The sequence below is a fragment of the Narcine bancroftii genome, chromosome 5 (assembly GCF_036971445.1).
Source record: "Narcine bancroftii isolate sNarBan1 chromosome 5, sNarBan1.hap1, whole genome shotgun sequence".
In the NCBI taxonomy this organism is placed as follows: domain Eukaryota; kingdom Metazoa; phylum Chordata; class Chondrichthyes; order Torpediniformes; family Narcinidae; genus Narcine; species Narcine bancroftii.
Genome location: NC_091473.1, coordinates 250,768,158 through 250,783,517, shown reverse-complemented (window position 1 = coordinate 250,783,517; position 15,360 = coordinate 250,768,158). Strand labels below are relative to the sequence as shown.

At 42.6% G+C, this 15,360-nt stretch overlaps 1 protein-coding gene across 1 annotated transcript in view; it reads right to left on the bottom strand.

Moving 5' to 3' along the window:
• Nucleotides 1–856: 856 nt before the first annotated feature.
• Nucleotides 857–15,360, bottom strand: part of LOC138765548 (uncharacterized) — a 55,301-nt gene continuing 40,797 nt past the window's right edge. Inside the window, exons 16-19 of the mRNA XM_069942579.1 lie at nucleotides 12,216–12,306; nucleotides 9,283–9,374; nucleotides 5,854–5,900; nucleotides 857–2,405 (exon numbers count right to left, since the gene is read on the bottom strand). Coding sequence (XP_069798680.1) covers nucleotides 2,133–2,405; nucleotides 5,854–5,900; nucleotides 9,283–9,374; nucleotides 12,216–12,306 — 503 coding nt within the window. The 3' untranslated portion in view covers nucleotides 857–2,132. The remainder of the gene's footprint in view (nucleotides 2,406–5,853; nucleotides 5,901–9,282; nucleotides 9,375–12,215; nucleotides 12,307–15,360) is intronic.

Below are 15,360 nucleotides of genomic sequence, written 5' to 3'. Positions count from 1 at the left end.
AAATGTACTGTGTGATCTTCAAACTCTTCGTGGCCAGGTCATCTGTGGTTTCTCAAATTGGTTTCCTGGTGACTTATTCCTCATTTGTGTTCTGTTTTATTTCTCATTTCTTCCCCACCTCACCATTCACCACCAACCCCTCACTTGGCTCATTGTTCCTGCCAAGGTTTTAAATCCTTGTCTTCCTACAGACAAACTATTCAATATACTCCCAATTTTAATTGACTTCAGAGGATAAATGTGTGGCTGGAGCAAGGGGCAGGGATTCAAGCTTCTGGATCACTGGGACCATTTTTGGGGTCGATGTGATCTGTACAGAATGGACGGTTGGACTTGAATCCCAGGGGATCAGGAATCTGGTGGGGACATTTGCAATAGCTACTCAGGAGACTTTAAACTAGAATGGTTGGGGGGGAGGGAACCAAATGAAAGAGAACAGCAAATCTTTTGACAGATTTGTTCCATTAATTTTCATTCACTATTAAGGGGTCTATAATACAATCCCATGAATGTGGTTATATCTTTCCCATTCCTTAGCTCCACACTGTAGATGAACCTCAGTAGATGAGCTCTCTGGTCTGTCCTGCCTGAACACTGCTGTGATATTTTTTTTGAAAATTTTATTTAAAAGTTTTCCATCCATTAAATCATTGTCAAATATGAAGTAATAATAATCAAATATTAATGTCAAATCCCAGCCCCCCAATCCCCTGCTTCCCCCTAAACAAACACCAAGAGAGAAAGAAAGAAAAAGAAATGAAATGAAATTAGGAAAAGACATAGAAAAAGAATAAAGAATAGTAGGAAAACAAGAATTGAAACCTCGTTACCGGAAGGTCCCCATCACCACATAGCATTCGTCATTTATATCTTTTAATACATCCACGGAGGTTAACAAGGTTTGAAGCTTAAGGAAAAGGTCTATAAATGAATTCCCTCAATGTGTAAATACAGATGCCGAATTTTCAAAAATACATCAGATTATAAGTAATCAGAGACCGGAAAATTGAGCTGCCAGTCCTGCCCCTTCTGCAACCAAGTTTCATTAATGGCCACAATGTCATACATCCACGCTCTGAGCTCGCCTGCCTTTCCTACAACACTCCTTGCATTGAAATAGATGTACCTGTGAACATTTCCACCATGTCCAACCCGTTGACTTCAAACGTTGCCTGCAATTTTCACATCAACTTTGCCCTCCACCACCACACCTCTATCTGCTCTGACACTCTGGTTCCCACCCCCCTGAAAATCTACATGGCAGAGTGGCTGTTGGGAGCTAACCAGCTAAAGCAACATGGAACCTGTTGAATTGCACACTGGTGCTTCTTGCCAGATGCTCTCTAAAGAAGACAGTGAAAATCCTCCCATTGGTAATTGAGATCTCCCTTATCAGATCCTTCTCCCAGCGTAACTACAAGAATTTGTGTTACTGAAGTGTTGGCAACAACTGCCTTAGAGACGGGAGGGTTTAACACCCATCCTTGATATTCGATCACATTACAATTTCTGAGTGGGCAAGGGTCTGGCAGGTGGAGTATGATGTTGGTAAATGTGAGGTTATCCACTTTGTAAAGAAAAGTAGAAGATCGGATTATTATTTAAATGGCAAGTGATTGCAGCACGCTGCCATGCAGAAGGACTTGGGAGTCTTTTTGCATGAATTGTGAAAGGCTGGTTGGCAGGTGCAGCAGGCTATCGAGGTTAATTGGGTGTAAATCGGGCAGCACGGACTCGTGGGCTAAAATGGCCTGTTACTGTGCTGTATGTCTAAATTTAGAAATTTACTTTAAAAATATTGTTTCGTTCTGGAGACATCGGGCTGATAAGCTGAAGGGAATGCTGATGAGGTCGGGGAGAGGCATGGGACTGGTGGCAGCAGACCATGAAGTTGAATATTGCAAGAATCAGACTGAGAAGTAAGACTATTTTGTTATTCACCTTGATGATCTAGACTCAGATATTCAATGCCAACGATTACACTTGTAAATGAAAGGGGAATGGTATTGAAATAATCGCTCAGCAAAATATTTACAAACACATTATGTGGATAGACTAATACAGCAAAATATAATACACCAAATAAAGCAACATCTGAGAAATCAACCTCCCAGGCTGAATTAATAGTTTTCCTAAGAAGCAACTGTGTTGTAAATTGCCTGTGCAGAATTATGCGGAGTACCAGGAGAAGCAGTTTCTCGATTATTCCTTGAGGAGCAGTTCTGATATTTAACATTTGCGTAGGTGGTATTGTCCTCCCTGTTAACAGAGTGTCCTGCTCTCGATGTACTCTGGAACTGCACGGCGGAATACACAATTTCATTTTGGTCATTTCCCAATTGGGCAGGTGTTTTGGGGTATTGCAGATCTGCATAAATGATGCTGTCTTCATGAAGTTCAGAATCCTAAAATATATTAAAAGAAAAATCCGAGATTGACAAGCATGAAAGATGTATGCCATTGTTCTGAGCAAGTCTACGATAAGACCATTTACAGTCTGCTCCTTAGGGTCAAGGCTGGTGTTGGCTTTGAACTTAAGCGATTCACCTGCATTCCCTTAAGTTTACTGTTCCCTGTATTGTCCAGTTCCCCTTTAATAACTTGTTGCTTCACACCTCAACTTCTCTTTGTGGTAACAAATTCCACAAATTTTTTGCAAAGCTACGAACAGAGGTTCCTACAGAATACCCATCTGGATTTATTATTCATGATCTTACTTTAGGAGCCCTCGATTCATTCTTCTCCTGCAAGTGCCAAACTGTGCTCTGCTTAACTAAAGATCAGGAGAAGCTATTGAAGGTGGTGAATACAGCTCCTTCTCCTTCACAGATGTTAGCCACATTGTCCACTGCATAGGAAAGATAGCCAACATACTGGAGGACCTGTCAAACCCCAGACATCCTCTCTTCTCCCTCCTCTCTTCAGGGAGAAATGCACCAATGGACAAAGACAACTTCTTCCACACAGTCAACAGGGTCCTAAATGAACCCACAACAGTGTTTGTACTCCCTTTGCTTCACATTAATTGATCTTCCTTTCCATTGAAACTCTGTGCTTGTACACTTCACATGGCTTTATGAATGTTGGAGATAACCAGCTAGAATGCTCACAGAAGAACACTTCTCACTGTATGAGGTATAATGTGACAAAAAACTTCTACTACTTTCAGGCTACCCATCCAATAGGATGACGATGGTTCCTTTCAGTCAGTTCATTGGGCTTAATATGAGGATACCCCACTCCTCAGAAAGGAACAGCGTGTGTGTGAATGGATTTAGGTGAGTAGAGGGTTGCACAGGTCCAGACCCACCCTCTGGACATCCCCTCCTGGATCCAGCAGCATGGTGAGGTCCAAGACGGCCGGGGGTGTGGGGGAAGTTCTGTTGCAGTGAATGGCCAGACCAAGCTTCGATGCAAGGGGTGCCCTTTCTGCGCTTCACGGCACATGTTTGTTAGATGGCCGTTGACCTATGAGAGGGTTTGTCCACCCTTTAACAGCTCTTGTTTTTTATCTTGCAGGGTGTCTAAACCCCCCACCTCCTCACCAGGCAAACCTGGTGGGGGAGCTGATTTAGACCCCGATCAACCAACCTTGCAACAAGGTTACATGGTACCATTAGCACTCAGACGGGTGACCCGACTTCTACTATAAAGCGTCTGCTAATAAAAACATTGATTGCTCTGCAGATATCCATCAAACCACCCTCAGTTTTCTATTTTCTACCATGATCCTATCCATTCAATCAGTTTGTGGAATTAAAATTTCCTGTTTGTGTTAACAGCTCATAATTCAGTAATATACCGTATATACTCATGTAATAGTCAATTCGTGTAATAGTTGACCCTCCCCGTTTTTTGGCCCAAAAATCACGGATTTTCTGAATGACCTATTTTTGACCCCAACCACCCACCCAGTCGAGCTACCAACACCCCGATCTGCCCACCCATCCAATCTCCCGATGCCCTGGCTGCCCACCTACAGAAGCTCCTGACACCCTCACTGTGAATCCTCTCTTGGTTGCCCATCCTCCTGCGTTCCCAACAGATTCTCGCACCAGCTGCCCGCCCATCCGAGCTCCTAACACCTGACCACGGATCCCAGCCTCAGCCACCTGCTCATCCGAGCTCCCAATGCCCTGAACATGGATTTACCACCTAGTCCTTGCCATCTGAGCTACCAATGCCTTGAACAATACAGGTACTTACCATGGTCAAAAGTATGACTCATGTAAAAGTTGACCCCCCTCCCCCTCCACAAATTTGATCTGAAAAATTGGTCCAAAAAACTCAACTATTACACGAGTATATACAGAATGCTGTATCAATAACATAATGTAGTTTTAAACCAGTTTCAACACAGTCTTAGGTGCTTCATAGGAATGCAATGTGAGAAATGTGCCATGTCTGAAATCTTCATGGTCTTATCGGCAAAATGGTTTGATGGACCAGTATAGTGCATTGGGCCTGGGCTGCTGAAGCACAAGAGGGACATGGCGCAGACTAGAGTAGAGATCCTGGAGGGACAGCTGAATCCAGGAGAGAAAGTCTACAGCAGAGCAGAATCTTTCAACAGACTCACTAATCTTTGGGAAAGTGAAAGGCAGCTGATGAAATTGGGAAAGTTATGAATTTAATTGAAAGCTTGAGATCAAGTGGACATGTAGAAGATATTACCACTTATAGGAGAGTCTGGTACCAGAGGGCAGGACCTCAGAATAAAATAGTGATCCTTTAGAACAAAGATAAGGAGAAGTTTCTTCAGCCAAAGAGTGGTGAATCTGTGGAACGTGTTGGCACAGACAGCTGTGGAGGGCATCATTGGATAGATTTAAAACAGAGGCTGATAGGTTCTTCAAAGGTTTTCTAAGGTTAAGGCCAAGAAAGAAGGAGAAGGAGTGTTGAGAGGAAAAATACATCAGCCATGATTTGAATGGCAGAACAGATTCAAAGACCGAATGCCCCAATTGCTCCTACATCCATTTGAAAATTAATGAGGCAAAACTACAGAACAAGCATGCTACACGTTGTGAAAAATAGCACTGACAAGAATAACAAACATGAGTGGCATGGTGGTGTAGCAGTTACGCAATACCAGTGATCGGGACGAGGGTTCAAATCTTGTGCTCTCTGTAAAGAGTTTGTGTGTTCTTCCCGTGTCTACGTTGGTTTTCCCCAGGGGCTCTGGTTTCCTCACACCGTATGAAATGTACTGGGGGGGGGGTTGCAGGTCAATTAGGTATAATTGGGTGGCATGAACTCAGGGGCCAAAATGGCCTGTTATAGTACTGTATATCTAATTTCTTTTTAAATTAAGAGCTGTTGATAACAGACCAAAGTGACAATAAGATATTTGGGGTGGCATTATCAGGATCAAAGGAGTGAGTGAGAAAGTGGTTGGTGAGATCAGTCGATATCTCAGAACTGATGGAATGGTTACCCTGAGAGGACTTGTCTTATTTCTTACAATTTTGCATCAGTGCTTGGAATTCAATGGAAATCTATGAAATGTTGACTGAAATGTCATTGAACACAAAACCAGGATTATGTAAATAGCAAAGACCCATCTTCAGCAGTAGAACCAGGGCCAAACTCACTGTATACTGATAAGACAACAATACTAAAGATTGGAGCCTCTCTGAAGATGTGTAAAGTCATGGATCCAGATAAAGAAATGGTTAAGAGGGATGGAGGAAGGACCAGAGAGATATAATGATGGGGTTCAATAAAGAGGAGTGCGAGGATGTTTGAGTACAGTATTCATGCTGCAATGGGGCTGGATGGTCTGTGTAATCCTATGTAAACCAATTTTACAAATGTTTAAATATTCAGACAACTCATACTTAAAGATCTTACCTGGGTTTCATTGTTACCTCTGCTGTCAACTCTTTTGTTCTTGGATTCTGGAAAATATAATGTTTCTGTTGAACGGGTTATGTTAAGCAATGTTTACCGTAAGCACCCACGTGTTGCATGCCTGTTTTTGTACTGAAGAGAACCTCGGCTGTCCCATAGCAGGATTCCCCACACAGAGCAAAAATATGTTCTGGTAACGGCACAGCTCATTAAGGAAGAACGATGTTCTCTTATGTTCTGTCTGTCCCTTCCCCACCTTCTCTGCAACTGAAAACCAACATGATATCTCTTTTTTTTTTAGTTCTGGTGAAAGATCTCTGATTTGAAATTTTAATTCTGCTTTTCTTTCCACAAAAGTAAAGCCTGGCATTTTCTGCTTTTATTTTAGGCATCATTTCACCTTCATTGGCACGTAGGATTACGACATTATTTCTATAAGTGACACTTGGTTGCAGGAGGGGCAGGACTGGCAGTTCAATATTCCGGGGTCCCGTTGTTTCAGACGTGATAGAGGGGGAGGGTTGAAAGGGGAGGAGTAGAATTGCTAGTTAGGGAAAATATCACAGCTTGAATAGGACAGGATAGCCCAGAGTGCTCATCTACAGAGGCCATATGCATGAAGTTGAGGAACAGGAAGGATGTGACCACCCTGATAGGATTGTATAGTCAGAGAGATATAGAGGAGCAAATCTGCAGAGAGATAGCAGACCAATGTAAGAAGTAAAAAGTTGTGATAATAGGAGATTGTCATTTTCCACATATTGATTGGGACTCAATACTGTAAAAGGGCTGGATGGCTTGGAGTTTGTGAAATATGTTCAGGAAAGTATTCTAAATCAATGTATAGAGATACCAATGAGAGAGGATGCAATACTTGATCTCCTATGAGGGAGCCAGACAGGTCAGGGGTCAGAAGTATGCGTAGGTGAACATTTTGTGTCCAGTGACCATAATGTTATTAGTTTCAAGTTAATTACGAGAAGGACAGGTTTGATCCTCGAGTTGAGATTCTAAATTGGAGAAAGGCTAATTTTATGGAAATGAGAAAGGGTCTAAGAAGACTGGATTGGGATAAGTTGTTTTCTGGCAAGGATGTGTTCAGTAAGTGGAAGACCTTCAAAGGCAAAATTTTGAGAGGGCGGAGTTTGCATTTTCTTATCAGGATTAAAGCCAAGGTTTTAAGGGATATTGGTGATCTGGTTAAGAAAAAAAGAGAACTGTACCACAGGTATAGACAATAAAGAGAAAATGAGGTCCTAGAAGAGTATGTAAAAATGTAAGAAAACATTTAAGAAGGAAACCAGAAAGGCAAAAATATGATACTGAGGGCTGGGGGAGAAAGGAATCATTTCAAAAGTGCATTACATCATGAAGGGCAGAGGTGAACTAAATAATGACATTGTTTTTCACAAGGGCTGTGGAATCTAAAACTAGAACGCTTACATTTAAATTGGGAGAGGAAAGATTTAAAAGGGATCTGAGGAGCACTTATATTTGACACAGAAGATGGTGGCTTGTGGAACGAACTGCTGCAGTGGTAGAGTGGGTGTATTAACAACACAGGTTAGGATCTCATTCCCCAGAGTAATGACTACAAATGCAGCTGTACTTGAATCTGCTCAGTGAAACCTCAACACTTTCAAATAACACAGCTAATTCCCCAAAGTTTATTCCAAGACCATCCAACTCTCACTTCCATTTAACTCTTTATTTCTCAGACTGCTCTGCTACTCCATTCTCAAGTTCAGTTTTCGTCTTTTGAAGTTTAGGGACGTGTCATTATCCTTCCACGCCTTGTATACCAAGATAAATTGGCGTAGTTAGCACAATCCCTATTCCAGCACCAGCGACCCTGGTTTGAATCTGCTGCTGTCTGTAAAGAGTTTGTACATTCTCCCCGTGCCTGCGAGGGTCTCTTCCGGATGCTACAGTGTTCAGATGCATAGAGTTTGTAGGTTAATTGGAATATTTGTGGGGGGGGGGGGGCATGGGCTTGTGGGATGGAAGAGGCTGTCACTGTGCTGAATATCTAAAATGAAAGATTAAATTAAATGGCAGGAAAAAGAAAAACAGGACCCATCGAGAGGGAGGAAGTAAGTAATCAATACGGTAAACTCCGGACAGCTCGGGAATTGAGTCGGTCCAGATTTTTGGATTTTCCAAATTCTCGGCAGTACTTTTAAAATTCTAATTTAAGGAGAATAAAGAAGAGATGAACAGGAACATTTTGATAATTTATTAATGGAACTATTTTTCCATATAAAATGCATAGTATAAAAAAACCCAAATAAATATTTAAACGTTCATTTCTGCGACTTCTGTTCATCTGTGGCATTTATCCATGCACAACGCACACACACACACACACACACACACACACACACACACACACACACACACACACACACACACACACACACACACACACACACACACACACACACACACACACACACACACACACACACACACACACACACACACACACACACACAAAAGCCCACTAAGTTTAAAAGATGCAGATTCTGGGGTGGCCCAGATCTCTAGCATCTGGATTTTGGGACTTTTATTGCATGAATAATGCTTGTAAACTTGATGGGATTGAAAGCCAATAAATTCCTAGAGCCTGAGAATCAACCTCACAGAATCCTTAATGAAGTAGCCAATCAGAAATAAATTCATTGTGCCTCATTTTGAGTTCTACCGGTTCGGGGAAGGGGAGGGGTGGGGAAACTAACCACAAGTTTTATAAAAAGAATTACGGAAAAAACAGAGATCTTGAATTTTAAACTGTTCCTTATCCTTAGTCTACTAGATATTTCTTGCCATTGCACATTTCTCTTCCTTGCACCACTCTTCCTGTTTTATTTTTGTACCTCTCAGCAATGTATAGAAGTTGTAATATGTACATTTTAAAAAATTTAGTCCTACAGCAAGGTTATAGGCCCTTCCAACCCACGAGTCCATGCCAGCCAATTAACCTGCAGCCCCTGTACATGTTTGAAGCGTGGGAGGAAAGTGCAGCATTCGGAGGAAACCCACTCAGACTCAGGGAGAAGGTAGTGTGTGTGATTGTTTATCAACCTAGTTACTAGTTTATCTTTGCATTCATCTCAATGCTATTGCAGCGCCAGCAACTCAGGTATGAATTCAGCACCGTCTGTATGAATCTACCATGGGATTCCCCTGGGTGCTCTGGTTTCCTCCCGCACCCCCTCCAAAAACATACGGGGTTTGTAGGTTAATCGGTGCATTGGGGTGGCACAGGCTCATGGGCCAGAAGGGCCTATGACTATTCAGTATCTCAAAATAAAAAATCAGTACTAATAATGTTGGCTTTTTGCTGATTAGAGCCAAATAACATCTCTTCATGTCCACTATCAAAATTCACTTCTATCTTCGGATGATTAAAGGAAAACACAAACTCACCCCTGTTTGTACACTTTATCCAGAAAAGAAGGAAAATGATAAGCACAGTGAGAAGAACGCCAGTGGCACTGAGCACAATTATTTCCTTGGATCTGTGGTGTTGAGAATAGAAAAGGGTCAGTCCTGCTTCCAATTGTTACGAGCCCAGAGGACCCCAAAACCCAGCAGCAATAGATTTTCACCAAGACAAATGGTTACGTAAACAAAAGTTGATTATAATTATCTTTAAACATGAAAACATAATTACACTTTAACTTATCTCTATTGACTTACTTAACCTAACTTAACCCCCTTTTAATTCTAAGCGCAGATGTGTGTAATGTGTGTGTAAGTTCAGAAAGGTTCTTTGGTTCACAGTCCAATCTCACTTCTCATTCCTCCAAGTTCACTGGTTGCAGGCAATTCTTACACAGTGCACAGAATTTAACATGTATAAAGTTCACTAGGCTTTGGTGCTTGAAAGGTCAATGGTTACCACTCAGGATGGTTCTTGTTGGTTTTCAGAGAGAGATGTGTTTTTCCAGGACATCCCCAACTGATGTATTTCCATCAGTCACCTCAGTATCTTGCTGACGAAACTTGCCCCATCAGGGTTCTGCAGATGATAACCTCTTTCTTTCAGGTCAACAGGTCTCTTATTTCAAGTGAAACATTAGATAGTTAGTCTCCTCCTCTTGCATAAACCACAAGGGCTTCAACCAGGCTGTCTTCCAAATCTTTGCCAGCTTGTCCTGTTTCAGTTCCAACAACTTCTACTGACACTGTCAGAGACTCTCCTCTCTCTCTCTCTCTCTCTCTCTCTCTCTCTCTCTCTCTCTCACTGAGACTGAGAGAAAGCCTGTTTGACTCTCTCTACTTGAGAAACCACATGACCCTCTTACAACCGCAAAACTCTCCTGCAGACAATAGCTGCTCCAGTCTGCTCTTTTCATCTGTTGCCTTGATAAATAATAATCCACTAGTGACATCTTTTAAACACACTTCAAAGCTTTTTTAAAAAGGTGTGAGAAGCCACTATGTCTCCAGTATTTCAAATAAGATCTGTTTTTAAAGTGGTCTAACAAACTTTTCCAATTTATCTCCCAAAAACATTTCTATATACTGTCACACAATGGATTCTTAGACTTTAGTAAGGAACAAAAGTTTGGCACTTCTCATGATCTCAGGGTGTGTTCTCAAATTGAAGTGCCAAGGATACTAAAGGATATTAAAAGCAGAAATTTGTCTCTGGGCCCTGGACCTGAAACATGAACAAGAGCATGAGGTGTAGCTCCCCAATATTTGGTTTTGTTGAATCATTGACATGGAGAGAAACAGATAGGGATCAGGCCCTTTGACCTGCCAAGTTTGCAACCACTCATTTACACATTTCTAGAGCGAAAAAGACCCGATCAGCATGGAGGAGCTCAGTGCAGCAAGCAGAATCAGAAAAAAGAGAACGGTCATTGTTTTGGGTCAGCACCCTTCTTCAAGATTGTGAGTGCAGAGGGGAGATTGATGACATAATGAGTTCAGGCTGGGAAGGGTTGGGCAGGGCCAGTGAAGGATTGGTGATCTAGGGAAGGGCAGAGGATGACAAACAGATGGGGAGGTTATTCATTGGCAGGTGCCAAGCAAAGAAAGAGTGAGGCATGGGGAAACAAAGGGGGGGGGGTGGTCAAGTGAATGAAGATGAGCCAGTTCAAGGAGAGGCAGGGACGGCTACAGTGGGTGATGTGAAGACAAAGGCCACCAGTGCTGGGTTCTGACAAATTGGAGCCATGAGGGGTCAGGTGAAGGACACATTGAACAGAATGGAACGGAAAGGAGATGGGGTGTGAATCCTGCAGTGAAATGTGGGTGGATGGAACTACAAGAGAGCAGGGGTGAGAATGGGTGTAGGTCTGGGAGGGGGAGTGTGCGAATGGGGACAAAAGTAGGGTTGAGAAGAGGGGATGTACAGAAGCATCTCAGAAGGAAAAAGAGGGAACACATACACCTGAAATGGTTATTTCCATGATAATACCATTTGGGGCATAGTTACTCCAACACTTCTCCAATGTTTGCCCATTTTCATTTTCCCCACATCCTATCCCCCTTCCCACCAGATTCAACCACCTAACTATTATCTAGGGCTAATTTACACTTGTCGACAGCATCGAGTCCACGCTGCTGAAGATCCAGCTGCGCTGGATGGGTCACGTCTCCAGAATGGAGGACCATCGCCTTCCCAAGATCGTGTTATATGGCGAGCTCTCCACTGGCCACCGTGACAGAGGTGCACCAAAGAAAAGGTACAAGGACTGCCTAAAGAAATCTCTTGGTGCCTGCCACATTGACCACCGCCAGTGGGCTGATAACGCCTCAAACCGTGCATCTTGGCGCCTCACAGTTTGGCGGGCAGCAACCTCCTTTGAAGAAGACCGCAGAGCCCACCTCACTGACAAAAGGCAAAGGAGGAAAAACCCAACACCCAACCCCAACCAACCAATTTTCCCTTGCAACCGCTGCAATCGTGTCTGCCTGTCCCGCATCGGACTTGTCAGCCACAAACGAGCCTGCAGCTGACGTGGACTTTTTACCCCCTCCATAAATCTTCGTCCGCGAAGCCAAGCCAAAGAAAACACTTGTCTACCAACTCGTACATCAAAGGAGTGGGGATGGGTGGGAGGGGGGAAGCTGCCGCACCCAGAGAAAACCGACACAAAGGAAAAATATGCAAACATCATCCAGACAACCCCAAGGACCAAAGTGAACGGAGTCTCTGGCATTGCGAGGCCACTTCTCTATTCACAGAGCTACTGTACCATCAATCAATACTCTAAATGGCAGTTAAAGCTATTGAAGTAAAGACAAATTCATCCCCCACCTGGTTCTACCTTGGAGCCGTAACATTAAAAAGATCAGCACTGAGAGTATCATACTTTTTGTTGGAAATAGATTGATCAGTTTACCTCAGAGAACTGTTGGAACTTATCTTATGATGTTCAGAATTCACCGTTGAAGTAGATGCTGTTGTATATCTGTGACAAACATATTCAAGTCCTATTGAGACAAAGAAATGAAGTTCAGTTTCTGCTAGCAGCTGGTGAGAAAAGAGGTCCTATAGAAGCTCTTGTTTTAAGTAAGAGCTGATTGCTTTCATAGTGAGATGTGTTCAGTGTAATTGGCTGCCGTTTACAATGCACAAGAGATGTTGCTATGAGAATCTGACCATTCACGCTTCTAGTCACCATTGTTACGAGCCCAGAGGACCCAAAACCCAGTAGCAATAGATATTCACCAAGACAAATTGTTACTTAAACAAAAGTTGTTTTTAATTATTTTTAAATATGAAAATAGGATCAACCTTAATGTATTACTATTAATTAACAAACATAAATTAACCCCCTTCTAATTCCTAGCACACGTGTATTCAATGTGTTTACAATTTTAGAAAAGTTCTTTAATTCACAGTCCAATCTCACTTCTTATACCTGAAAGTTTACTGGTTACAGGCAATTCATTAACTGGGCACAAAATTTAACATTTATGAAGTTCACCAGGCTTTGGTGTTTGAAAGGTAAGTGGTTACCATTCAGGAAGGTTCTTGTTGGTTTTCATGGAGAGAGATTTGTTGTTCACTGGACACAAACTGATCCCTTTTAATCAGCCACATCATTGTCTTGCCGAAGAAACTTGGCTATCAGGACTTTCCTCTTTCTTTCAGGTCATCACAGACTTCCTTTTTGTTTCTCTTATTTCAAAACATTAGGCAGCCAGTCCTCTCCTCTTCTATGGACCACAAGGGCTTTGACCAGGTTGAACTAAGCACTCACAACACGTCTTCAGAATGGGGTTTATCCACAAGCTTGTCAGCTTGTCCTGTTCCAGTCCCAGCTGCTGCTGCGGAACTGTAGAATTTTAGAACTGAATTCTCTCCCTCGCTGTCTCTCTCTCAGAGAAAAGCCTGTTTTACTCTCTCTGCTTGCAAACCTACATCACTCTCTTAGAACAGCAACCTGCACTCAGACAGAATGAGGCTCCAAACTTACTCCGAGTTCTTTCATCTGTTGCTTTTCAAAACAACAATCTATTAGTGATTCCCTTGGACACTCCCCAAAGCTTTTGCAAAGGCCTTCGGGACCGGAATGTCTGGCTTGAGCAGAGCTCCAGTATTTTAAATGAGATCTGTTTTGAACTGTTTGTATGTGACCTACAGTAAAAAAACTTGCCACACTTTATCGCCCAAAACATATCTGTATATTGTACAAACAAAACACAATCTGTCACACTGTATCGTTGGAACAATGTGATTTTGTTTGAGGGGATGTAAAAGAAGATACCAGGATTTTGCCTGCAGTCAAACTCTCAGTATCGTGGAAATACTGAGTCAGCTAGGTTTGTACTTCTAGCCGGGGAAGAAACTGGCAAGGGATCTAATATCAATATACAAAATTCTAAGGCATGGATAGGGAAAATAGAGGGATTAATTTTCACATTTCAGGGTTGTTTAAACCTGAAGGGCATAGGGGGGTAAGATTAGCAGCCAGGAGGATCATGGTGGAATTGAGAAATGAATTTTTAACCCCGATGTGAGAGGAATCTGGACATTGTAAGCACTAGAATTGTCATGGCAAAGAAAGCTTATGGTTTGACTGCTGGTCAATGAAGATTGGTATAGATGTGTATTGGGATAGTCAAGGTAAATGTGGTTGGCCAAAGGTGACCTGGGATGATCACATACCGATGATTTCTGTTTCCTTACCATTTCTGAGCTCTGGTGAAGCAGGAACATTGCTGGGCCAGTTCAAGGCCTCAATTGGTGGGACTGCCAATCCAATATAATCCGTAGAAACATGAATGCAAACTGTAGCCAGGGATTAGCAGGGATTGGGGGATGTCAGTGGCAAAAGCTCAGACTGGCATTCTGAGAATTAAGGAACTGACACGTGGTAACAGTCTGTGGAGATTTGGGAACTGAACCCCTTCCTCTGATTTTAGTGGAATCTTGACCATAAGCATCAGGAGTGACTTGCTGATCTGTCCTTGTTCATTTGAGTCTGAATGCAGACCTCGGTCAGGGTGATCAGAGTCAGGAAAATATGCTGAGCATCTCAGTCAGTCTCTGTGATCATTCACTGAGACGGATCCCATGCTGGGTGAAGCAAAGAGGGGGCATTCCGCACCCTCCTGCTCCCCGCACGACTCTGCTCAGCTGCAGAGCATCAGGATATCGGGGCTGTCTGAACCTTCCCAGAGACCACATGGATCAGATATTTCAGTGGAGATATGATAGCGTTCAATGAGATACATACTTTCAGATACTTTTAGATGAATTTCGAGCACTGGATCACTGCCAGATGTTGTGATTCCACATTTGTACCAGCCCGTGTCTTCAGAGCAAAGATCCTCTATGGTAACAGTAAATATTCCTTGTTCCGGATGATCTGTGATGGATCATCTGCGGAGCTTACTAGGTGGCCCACTTATTTGTATTAACACCGTACAGCGTTGATTCCAAACACGGCACCAGTATTTTGTGTTTAAGCGGTACAGTGCTGCATAATGACAATCGATTGTGATCGATCCCCCCACAGCTCCTCCTACTGTATCGTTTGCCCACAATGCAACTGAAAGTGTGGGGAAAATCTTTCAGTAAACGAATGAGAACAACCAACTTAACACAAGACAGATACAAATTCTCTTTGTGTGCAGAGGAATCTGCATGCTACAAAAGTAATACAATACAAGCAAGGTTGGGAAGAATGACCACAGTACAGTCCCTCACTTGCTCATATGTCGGAACTAAAAACACAGAGGAACTCAGCGGGTTTCGCAGCGTCCATAGGTGGTAAAGATATGTAAGTGAGTTTTCCTGCCTGAGGCCTTCTTCAAGTTCAGGATGTCCCAAAGTGGGGACAGGCAGTGATGAGCATCTGCTGCAGTCACTTGTAAGGATAAAATGAATTGCAAGTTGCAAGTGGCTTGTGAGTAGCAATTGATTATATGTTTTTTGAGTATCTTCTAGCAACATCTTACGGTAAAGAAATAGAATTAGAATCATTTTTATTGAAGGTGTTACAAGATCAAACCAGCAATCACAAAGAAGGCATATCA